General features: G+C 34.7%; 1 protein-coding gene across 1 annotated transcript; it reads left to right on the top strand.

Annotated features, from left to right (window-relative positions):
* The first annotated feature begins 959 nt into the window (after nucleotides 1-959).
* LOC127075845 (lysophospholipid acyltransferase LPEAT2) lies at nucleotides 960-11,257 on the top strand. The gene is made up of 14 exons (XM_051017342.1): nucleotides 960-1,630; nucleotides 2,851-3,031; nucleotides 3,131-3,190; nucleotides 3,699-3,862; nucleotides 3,953-4,016; nucleotides 4,123-4,188; nucleotides 5,408-5,503; nucleotides 7,633-7,677; nucleotides 8,453-8,523; nucleotides 9,698-9,764; nucleotides 10,119-10,169; nucleotides 10,339-10,449; nucleotides 10,544-10,591; nucleotides 10,700-11,257. Exons 1-14 carry the CDS (start codon nucleotides 1,209-1,211, stop codon nucleotides 10,859-10,861), a joined length of 1,608 nt encoding a protein of 535 aa, XP_050873299.1. The 5' UTR covers nucleotides 960-1,208; the 3' UTR covers nucleotides 10,862-11,257.
* Nucleotides 11,258-11,740: the final 483 nt, after the last annotated feature.

Raw genomic sequence — 11,740 nt, 5'->3', positions numbered from 1 at the left:
GCTAATCAAATCTCAACCAATCCAAATTGAATCACATCGACAATGACAACAAAGCATTGAGGAGACCATCCTCTATCAATAACTTTCCAACAGTCTATTAGACTCATTATCCTGAAGTTGATGATTGATAATCCATACATGTGAAACAAATCTGCAATGAAAGAAGAGATGATCAATGATATCTATATGATTGAGACAAAGTCTGCATTAAGAAGGAAACTACATTCCTCGAATATTCAAGATCTCATAAGTAGGAATGACCTTGTGAATAATTCTCTAAAGAATAGTGGTCTTTGCAGGATGAATGCTAGAGTGCCACAATATATTATTTCAAAAGACATTGTTATATTGACCCTTGGTGGTAAGATAAGCCAACTTTAGAGTGAGTATTTCATTGTCAACATGATTCCAAGTCCTCACGTATTCTCCAAAGAAATGATGTAAGAACTAATGATATCACTCATGAAAAAAAGGCAACAAAAGATTCTGAAATATTGACAATTTTCCATCTCTGATATAACTACTAACTTTAGCTTTGAGATGCTTGTGATACTTGATTGGGATGATGAACCTAACTGCAAGAGTCGCGCCACACTAATTGTCAAGCCAAAAGTTAGCTTCTCTCCCATTCATCATCTAAAAGGAGTTTTCCATAATTGATGAGTGACCACAATTAACCTATCACATTTTATATTATAAATAAATCACGTGATAAATCAAAATAAGTTTTACCATTAAATAAAAAGTATGACTATATAATTGTTTTCCATATTCAACTAATAATCAAATCTGATTTTTTTCTTAAACAATAAGAAAACAAAAATGCTGAAATTTGATCTATACACACGGTTAAATATTAATAGGAGTAATAATTGAGTCAAAAGATAAAATATTGTGTCAAAATAAAATAAAATAAAATAATAATAATAATAGTATTATATTTCTCTTGATCCTATGCGAAAATCCACTTTCCCATTCCCCTCTCCCTATAAACAATGGAAAGAATCTCAAATTAAAGATGCTCCTCCATTCCTTTCAATTCCATTCCTCACACAAAACAACAACACATAAAATAAAAACCACTCTTCAATCTCTTCTTCACCTTTCACCTTCAAAATCATCTTCACATTACTATAACAATAATTCAAACCGTATTCCATTCGTATTGTTCTACGTATATACCGTATAACGGTATAATTCCTCCGTCGATGGCGGACCACAACACCATCACCTCCCCGTTACTCCCCTCCGATCACCTAATCCTCACCGTCGACTCCGATTCCAACTCCGCCTCTTCCACCAACACCACCGCCTCTCCAATCTCCAATCCGTTCAGCGCGTTAGGTTTCAGCGGCGGAGAGTTGACTGTGCCGGCGGGGATAACGGTGGACCCGTTCCAGAACTATAAAGCAGGGATTAACAGTTTTTATGAATGGGTGAAGACGATTGTGTGTATTCCTTTAGCTTTGGTTCGGTTGGTGATATTTGGATTGTGTTTAGCGATAGGGTATGTAGCTACTAAGTTGGCACTTTATGGTTGGAAAGATAAAGAAAATCCTATGCCTAGGTGGAGGAGTAGGATTATGTGGATCACTAGAATTGCCGCCAGATTCATTCTCTTCTCTTTTGGGTTTGTACCTTCATCATTCAATGCTTTCATCTCTCTCTTGTTTTTTGTTTTTTCTAGGAATATAGAGTTAATAAAGTTAGGTGTGATATCTTATAGACTATAGTAATTGACTTACTTTACTTCATGATATAATTCAAATTCATCTTATATATTTTTAAAAGTTTAGATCTTAGTCAAGTTTGTGTTTGTGATTTCTGGTTTAATTGATAGGATAAATCTTTTTCAGTATGATAGTAAGGAACATTACGATCTTTACTGATTCATTTTTTATGTTAATGGAATCAGCATTAGAGTTCATGGGTTGTGTTGTGAATCTCATTGTAAGGAGTTGTGTTGTGAATCTCATTGTAAGGAGTTGTGTTGTCAATGGCGGATCGTGGAGAGAATTGCGGTTTGGTCAATTCAAATTCCGCTATACTACCGAAAAATTCTGCTACACATCAATACTATAGCGCCACTGAATCCGCCATTTGACAACACCGGTGAGGGGACTGTCTGTGGTAAGAAGGGGACTGTGTTTACCGGGAGGAGTAGCTCAATGGTATGGGTTTGGGGAGCGAAAGTGTATTATGTAGGTCATTTAAGGTTTGATCCTACTACTAACAAATCTCCATCCCCTTAGCTAATTAACCACTCACAATTTCCTATAAGAAAAAGGAGGGAATGGTGTAGAGATTTAATTTTGGTTGTTTAGAAAAATATGTTAGCTAAGGGTTGAGGAAGTGGCTTATTTTTTTGTTGTTGTTCATGGATATGACGTGTGGGATCTTCGGGTTATTGGAGTGGGTGGATAACTTGTTTAATGTATTAATGAGTTCTTGGTTTAATTAGAGGTTTAGGACAGGGGAGATAGTTGAAATGAAATGCATGTCATGTAATTAGAGGATAGAATTGGCTTTTGTTTGAATAATTATATAAGTTGTGTCCATCTCTGCTTGATTTATGAGAAGATTATTGGTATTTCTAGGGGGGAAGAAGGTTAGATCATAGATAAAATGAAATAAAATATGCTTAGATATTTTAAACGAATAAAAAATTGTGTTCCGTTATGATGGTAAATTGTTATGTTGTGTCCACCTCTGTTTATGCTGTCTTACCCGAACGGAGAATATGAGTTTTTGGCATATTTTACTCCTTGAATGTTGATTTCAGTTTCTTTGTACATACTCTCATCTAACCATGAATTTCTCTGTATTGTTGTTTCTTTCTGTCCATTGCAGCTATCATTGGATAAAACGGAAAGGAAAACCTGCCCCAAGGGATGTCGCTCCAATAATTGTATCTAATCATGTATCTTATATTGAGCCTATCTTCTATTTCTATGAATTATTTCCCACCATCGTGGCATCTGAGTCTCATGACTCCATACCCTTTGTTGGCACAATCATTAGAGCAATGCAGGTATTTTCTTTTCATGGTCACATTTTATGTATGCAAATTTCAAATTATAAGAAACTATGGATTCAACCATTCTCTGTTTTATCCCCCTGTTTTTTGCAGGTCATATATGTTAACAGGTTCTCACCGTCATCAAGGAAGCAGGCTGTAAGAGAAATAAAGGTAAAACATTTCTGTTAGTTTGCTTATTGTAATTTAATCTGCATACTAAAATTGTCTCTGGTGTTTGGTTGTAAGTATGCTTGTCAATTTGTCAATTGATGTTTGCTTACTTACCTTTCTGTTCTCGATTGTGCTTATTGCACCACAATCATTTGGATACTATCTATATTTATTGCCTTCATTGCTCCTATTTTGGAACCAAGCCTTTGCAGAGTTTCTTAAATACTATATTTGACGAAAGTTTATGAAGAATATGATTGAGTGAAAAATATAGTTGGCCATATAAAGTAGAAGAGAAGATAAAAGTTGACTAAGAATTTTAGATATTGTAAAATTACATTTGCTTCCGATGTTGGAACTGAATAGCAATTTGCAAGAATTAGTTTGAACTAAAAGGACTGAACAAATAGATATACTGGGAACATAATTTCTTCATATAAAGCTGTCATGTTATCAATTTTATAAACTGTTTGATGTATAAATCTGCTTTTAAGGACTGGAATAACAGAGAAGGGCTTCTTGCGATAGATTTCCTCGAGTACTTTTATTTCCCGAGGGAACTACTACTAACGGCCGGAACCTTATTTCCTTCCAACTCGGTGCATTTATCCCTGGGTACCCAATCCAGCCTATAATTGTGCGCTATCCTCATGTGCACTTTGATCAATCTTGGTAGGCAATTTGTTTATGAAGACTCTGTCATTCATTACGACTGTTTGTTGGCATAACTTATCACTCATGATGTTACTTGCATACTTTTAGGGGTAATGTTTCTTTGGGACAGCTTATGTTCAGGATGTTCACTCAATTCCATAATTTCTTTGAGGTATACTTTCCTATGGGTTATGTTTTTCTTTAGAGTGGTTAATCCACTGTGTTCTTTGGAAACTTATTCTTGAAGTAATTGTAAACTTTCATCTTGAATTTAACAGGTAGAATATCTTCCTGTCATTTCACCCCTAGATGATAAAGAAACTGCTGTGCATTTTCGTAAACGGGTGAGCATTCTTATTTTGTTTCGTAGTTTTTACATACAGTCTGAACTTCTTTATTTATCTTTCTTGAATATTTGAAGCTTTTAACTTGGGATTTTTTTTCTTGATATTTAGATCCTTGAAACCTTTATATATTTAAATTTGAACTAAAATGAGTCAAAAATTCCCTCAACAGTCCAAGTCTCACCTAAGATAGGCCCAAAATCTATGATTATATAAGAGTCTATCTTAAATCTCTAGACTCTTTGTTGGACCACCCGTATTTTCCACACAATAGGTCCAATAGCCCTTGGCACAAGCGGGTGTATTGGAGAAAAGTCAGGTGAAAATTAGCAATCACTTTGTAGCACAAGTCTCTGTCTCGATATCTCGTATCCATCTTATGAAGTGATGGCGAGATTAATACGGATGTCACATATACTCGTAGGATTCAGGCTAGATGGGATGATAGATGCTTTCAAAACTAGTTATTGAAAAGTGTCTATCAAACTCTGTAAAATTCTCTTGAACAGCTAGCTGTTTAGACTAGATATGCTCAATGATAGTGAATGTTGGACAAAGGCATGCAAATAACATATAACATTAGGATATGCCAAGGTGATGGTGATGCTAAGTTGGATGAGTGGATGTTGGAATTCAAGTATGAGTGGTCTGTCTCACATCGACTAAGAATGAGTTAAATAAGCGATATACAAGAGAGGCAACCTGCATACTCAATACCTTAAGGTTTTGGGTTGAGATGTGGTGTCAAGGGCGGTAGTCTAGATCTTTTTTTGTTGTTGCTCCCAGTGCTCCTTTGACTCCCCAACATGCGCTTTCACAGTCATGGTTCGGCTTGTTGGGAGGGGGGTTGAGTGGATCCATGTGTAATAGATCCTTGTATCAGAAGTCTTTTTACCGTGGTGGAATTAGCTAATTGTCCCATTAGTTGGTACAACGGTATAAGTATAGTGATATGGAAGACTCACATTTGAGAGGATTGTTGGAATTTAAGAAAATGCTAGGATTGACTTACTTAAGATATAGTTAGAGTAGCAGTGGTGCACCTGTTAAAGGAAATTTGAGGGGAACTTGCCTAATATTTTTTTACCTTATCTCTATTTATTATTTCTTTTTCATCTTGTCTATTGTTAAGAATGAATACACTGGATGATTTGTTGAATTTAGTCTGTATGCGTGTGAGTAGTCAACTGTTTAACAATCAATATATGGATAAGTGCAGGCTAGCCATGCTATTGCAACTGCATTGAATACTGTCCAAACTGGACATTCTTATGGAGACATAATGCTTCATACGAGAGCACAAGAAGCAAAACAGGTGTGCAGTTTTTATTGTTTGTTACAAGTATCTTCATCCTAGTTCCTAATTGTTTTTTGCATTTTTAAATTTGTTTGCATTCCATTTGTACACATTGGTCAAATTCAAACGGGCAAAACAAGTATTAGGTTGGTTGGTATTCAATGACTATTTTCACACATAAAATGAATTGTAATGTTAAATTCAGTACCTGTGTTATTGAATCCAGAGTTTCTCATATTTATATTAATTAATTTTGGGATATCAGTACTATTGTCTATTGCATGCAATCTCTGTAAAAGGAAATGCATCATAAGTGATGCAGATTTTGTGTGATAAACCTATATCTTGCAGGCGCTAGACATCTGCGTAGCTTGCTGAAATTAAAAGGCCCTAGAAAAGAAAATAGGTAAAAGCAAGAGTGAAGACTTTCAGTTGACTGTGGTATGAAACTAAAGAGTAAGGACAAGTATTATACAACTAGAGTGTTACCGATGGCGGATTATGGAAGCAACAACAAATTCTGCCATGTAAACAGCATTGCGATGATGGAAAACATGTCAGATATAATAGGTTTTGTGATCTATGGAAGCTAGCACAGAATCCGCTATGCCATGGCGCTGGCAATTTGTCAAAACTATACTAGTATAATACTATGTTGAAATCATAGGGTTTTAGATATGAAAGGGGGTAGAGTATATTTTTGCGGTATACCGCTGGCGGATTATGGAAGCTAGCAACAAATTCTGCCTTGTAAACGGCATTGCGATGATGGAAAACATGGCAGATATAATAGGTTTTGTTGTCTATGGCAGCTAACAGAGAATCCGCTATGACATGGCGCTGGCAATCTGTCAACACTATACGAGTATAATACCATTTGAAATCATAGGGTTTTAGATATCAAAAGGGGAAGCCTATGAAGCACAGACTCTGACACGGACACCGCGACACGACACGGACACGGACACGGACACGGACACGGACACTCCGACACCGTAAATGTAAAAATATAGGACACCGACACAGCTATGTATATGATACTATTTGAGCTTCATTTATCCCTCTATCATTAAAAGAATTAAAAATATTCTAATCAAAACTAATATTTTTAATTCTTCATAGATATCATCGTTTCAAAACATGTTTAACCCTTTTAGATATGTATGAGATTTGGCAAAAAAATGTATAAGGTGTGATGAAGCAAAAAGAAAAACAATTCCTATTTGAAAAGCTTGTCTGAATTGTGTGACACATGTTGTATGAGTGTGATACGGGTGTCGGACACCTACTCAACAAGTGTCAAAGTATATAAAAAAACCATTTATTTGACGACACTTGTTTGACTTTTCCGACACTTGTCTGACTTTTTCAACATGTGTCGTACGAGTGTCATACAAGTGTTAGACACCGACACGTGTCGGACACCGCGACACGCCTACGCCTAGAGGTGTCCGTGCTTCATAGGGGGAAGCAAATATGTTTCCGGTATGATTACAAAAGATTAGGTACTATTCCATAATCATACATACTAGTACTAGACTACTAATCCTAATGAAACATAGAAACTAATAATCATGATTATTAGACTTAGTTGTAATTAAATAAGGAAGCTAGTCATGAAATATGTAACTTTATCCTAACATATAATCTAAGATTTTCTAAAATACTACAAGATACAACCCAAATATTGTAAGACGTTTCTTATTTCTAACTTCTAAGTTCTAGCACACCAATAAAGTCATATTTCTCACTTGCAGACCTTTCTTTACATCATTTGCTCAGTCCCATGATTACTCTTTTATAGTTTTAAGGCATCAAACCACTTTTCAGACACACTTGCACATGTTGAGATGGTTGCTTCGAGTCTTGTTTTGGATTAAATTGATATATTGGTTTTTTTTAAGAACCTTAAGGAACGAGAGTGAAGTAGCCAACTAATGATATGAAATATGGTCATCTTAGGTATCAAGATCATATTTAACATCTCCTCACCTGTTAGGTTATTCTGCTGAAAATTTCAAATAATTCTTAATGTACCCAACTTATATTTTTCCATAGATGTTGCGATTGTTATGCTCTTCCTGTTTTGGTACAATTTGCAATCTATTTTTGTCGTGACTGACATTTTACCTTGTCGATTTTGGCAGGAGAACCCCTCGAGTTATATGGTTGAAATGGCCAAAGTGGAATCAGTGAGTCCCTTAAAACAACTGAGCTTGAATCAATTTTGATTATTATTATTTTTTTAAAATGTGCCATTTCACTTCTTTGCCGTTATCAAGTCCATGTTAATTTTTCTTCATGCCAATTTGTTTACGTAATATTTAGGCTAAATAGTTCATTCCATTTCTCCTCTAGTATATGGAAGTGCCATGATATCAATATGTTTATGCCAGTGGATGCTAGAGATAAATTGCCTTCTGGAAGCCTTTGGTGCTGCTCAAAGAATTTGCTAGTAGAATTGCTTTCCATATTGCTAGTAGAATTTCCTAATGCTATAAAGATCCCTTCATGATGAGGTCCAGGGAAGGGACAGACTGATTGTGGGTCTGTTGTGGACAGCTTGACCTTGCACTTGCAAGAAGCTGATTCCATTAATTGAACGTGTGACCTCCCTAGTGACATGTCAACAACACCAGCTATGTGCCATTGCTTATTATGTTTTATGGTCTATTCCTTTATGTCTATTATTATTCCCTTTTAAGTCCTTTTATGGTAGAAGCAGGGACGGAATAAAAAAAAGGTTAGGGATAGCAGTAGTTAATACATGCTTTCTCTCTGACTGGTCTGCCTGTATGGTATTGCCAGTTAAAATTTGAACATTCTTGCATGGGAACGGCTACCATTAAATCAGAGATTTCCAATTTGTTTTTTTTTTTGTTTGTGATTAATCTTTTTCTTTTAACTAAATTATACTTATAGTAATATTGAAAGGAATGATAAAAAACAATTTGGGTTTCTTTTCAGTTATTTCATATCAGTAGCTTGGAAGCTGTGGACTTTTTGGATAAATTCTTGGCTATGAATCCCGATCCCAGGTACTACTGTCACATTCTTGCAAGTTACCTGGTGAAATTTTTCTTGCTCAGTTACAGGGGAAAACAAAATTATATTGATATTTATATTTAGTTGTGCGCAATTGACTGTTAAATCATTACTAAAACAATTTCTTAAAGGTACTATTGGTACAAAAAAATAGATTATATTGATGACATCCAATTTTGACTTACTTCAGGTGATTGTGTTAGTTATAATGGAACTACCTTATTTGTTGAAAATGATTATTGAAATTCTTATGGAGTTTCTCATAATCCATGCAAAACCTCTATTAGAAGTAATAATTCTTCACTGAAGTAAGTGTAAGGGGTGCAATAATGTTCACCAAATTTATATAGAAAATGTTATGTAGTCTCTCAGGGGCAAGGGTAACATGGATGAATATGAACTCTTAAATTTGAAATCTTTACTTAAATTGAAGACCTGAACAAGGGGGCTGGCGATTCTTTTTTCGCAGCGAAAAACCTATAAATTATTGAGGTCATAAATATTGAGATGAAGTCATTGGAGTGTGATAAACAATGCTTTGTAACTAGATTGTTCGTTGAACTGGTGTGGAGGTATTGGTTTAAAGTTCAATGGTTCGATCACGATGGAATCAAGGTTGAACCGCTGATAATCAATTAAGTTTTCATAATTACATACTAGATTATAAACTAACTTAAATTGATCATATTATTTCTCTTAAAAAATTAATATTTTTGCATTTATATGCATCTTTGTAACTTGTCATTGCAGCTTATATGGTTAAAAGATATTAAATAAAAAATGTAAATAATAAAGAAGTTACTGGTCCAGCCAGACCATTTCTTTCTCACCGATTTTGTGATTAACTAGGTGTTTGAGTTAAAATGGATACCTGATTGGTTCAATTGGTTAGTCCAATTAAAATGGCTTTTTTTATTATCATAATGGCCTTTATTTGTTTACATATTTTATTAGCAGCCGAAGCCTCCTTGTACAGTATTTAATATAAATAGTAATATGTTCCTTTGATGTCTTTGTTCATTTATGCTCTCATCTGTGACCTATACATATGATGGCAACTTTACCACAAATATGAATGTTTTCTTTTTCACTGATGACTGCTACAATTTTTGGTAATACTTCATGTTATTTTGTGGGAATTGATACAATTATACTTCCTGTTTGCAGTGGCCGTGTTCAATACCGTGGCTTTTTGAGCGTTTTTAGACTCAGAGCTTGTCCTCTTGCTCAAAAGGTTAGTTACCAAATAGCTCAAGATTTCTCAAAGTATTATGGGATTAAACTTTAAATCCATTCAGAATTGACATTCTAATCCTTAAGATTTATACTAAATTTACCCAGCATTAATGTCCTTATGTTACAAAGTACTACCATTTATAGTAACTTGCGATCAAGATGCCGCTGCAAGTTATAACTATTTTGTACTCGGTTTTTCTTCCCTGTACTTTTGGCTTCATGAGATTCCTTATAACTTCCTTTTCCCACCTGTCTTCTCTCTGTTGCCAAAGCCTTAAATTCAATGCAACTTGAGTTCATTATGCTCATATTTTTGTCTTCTGATTGTCACCTTGATTGTATCTTATAACAGATATTTGCATTCATTGATGTGGAGAAGTGTGGGAAAATTACATTCAAACAGGTAACTATTTCCAAAATTTACCGTTTTCTGTGCTACGTAGAACTATCAATACTACATATAATATCTCTACTGGTTTTCAGACAAAAAAATTTCTAACTGCATATTTATGTTTCAAATTTCCTTATCGATCATGACACTCTTCTTATGCACATCTGTATGCTGCTTCTAGTTCTTGTATGGATCTGCACATGTCATGAAGCAGCCAGGGTTTTGTCAAGCCTGTGAAATAGCCTTTGCTGAGTGTGGCGGTGCAGTAAAGGGCTACATCGTCGAAGAAGAAGTAATTATTAACTATCATACACCTATTCTCCTTTACAACTTTCGCTGAAATTTGAACTAACTCTAACTTGTTCTTTCCATTTATTTTAATTCAGCTACGAGATTCCATCCAATCTGCTCTCCCTAGCTGGAATGAGGACGATGTAACCCATTTTGATCTATTAAAATACTTTTCTTCTCTCACGTCTTTCTGCCACTACATTCTTTTTCTCTTATAGTTTAACTTATATTAGCTGGATGGATACTTGCAGGTCCATGGTCTTTTTATGTTACTTGATGAGGATAATGATGAAAAAATTTACAAGGATGATTTTCTTTCATGCCTCAGAAGAAATCCTCTTCTCATAGCTCTTTTTACACCTCAACCGGAGCTCAAGGAATCATGTGGTAATGGAGTGCTGGAGATAGTTTGATGGATGGATTTTACATGCGATTACAACCTCTGATTTTGTAAGATGTTACACTTTCAGAGGGTTCAAAAAGAGGAAAATGGTAGGGTCCCCTGGGATTACATGCACATAGTATAGGATGGAGAGGCCTAATTCTTTTTTTAAATCCTTTATCACCTTTCACTCATATTGAACATTATCATTTGTTGATCTGTGTTTTCTTGGCTTGTTTTAAAAGGGTCAGATTTACACAGCTAGACTTCCATTAAACTGTTTGAGTTTTGGTTGAGGAGGACCACTCTGGCATTTGGGGTCAATGTGGTCCAAGGTTTGATCCATGTGTTTGTAACAAACATTGTCGGTGTATTTTACAGATGTGTTGGAATCTAATGAAGAATGATTTGCAGTCTTATAAAGCAATTATACTTTTGGTTTTGACTAGTGAAGTTTGGTCCTTTAATATTTTTTGAACGAAAATCAAGTAAACACTAGTCTTGCTTTCATTTTTTTTACTAAAACTCTTGATGTCTTATTTTTAATTATTATATATTTGAAATTGTAAAAAATCTGATTTTGGCGATGAATTTAACAGCTAAAAAATTTGATATTATTTTTGTAGGATGAAATTAGAATTAAAGGGAATTTTTAGAGTTTGTTTATCGGGGGTTATTTTTTCCCACCTAAGTGATGGAGAAACACTTCATAGAAATTTAAAAAAGCTCATAAGAATTTGAAAGTATATTTTTAGACGTATTTAAATCACATTAAAATGTCTTTTATGAGACATACACCATATTTTTTCAGAAACTAGTTCGGATGTACATCTCGGGACATTTTCCTTCAATGATTTCGTTTATTTAAGAATTCAATGATAAATATAGAAGTGTATCTCCAAATTTGTGA

The sequence above is a fragment of the Lathyrus oleraceus genome, chromosome 4, assembly GCF_024323335.1.
Source record: "Lathyrus oleraceus cultivar Zhongwan6 chromosome 4, CAAS_Psat_ZW6_1.0, whole genome shotgun sequence".
Taxonomy (NCBI): domain Eukaryota; kingdom Viridiplantae; phylum Streptophyta; class Magnoliopsida; order Fabales; family Fabaceae; genus Lathyrus; species Lathyrus oleraceus.
This window is presented reverse-complemented; position numbering and strand designations above follow the sequence as displayed.

Coding starts and splice junctions, on each gene's coding strand:
- LOC127075845 (XM_051017342.1), top strand. CDS start 1,209: ATGGCGGACCACAACACCATCACCTCCCCGTTACTCCCCTCCGATCAC. Junction 3,032..3,130: donor CAATCATTAGAGCAATGCAG/GTATTTTCTTTT, acceptor TGTTTTTTGCAG/GTCATATATGTTAACAGGTT. Junction 10,450..10,543: donor GCTACATCGTCGAAGAAGAA/GTAATTATTAAC, acceptor ATTTTAATTCAG/CTACGAGATTCCATCCAATC.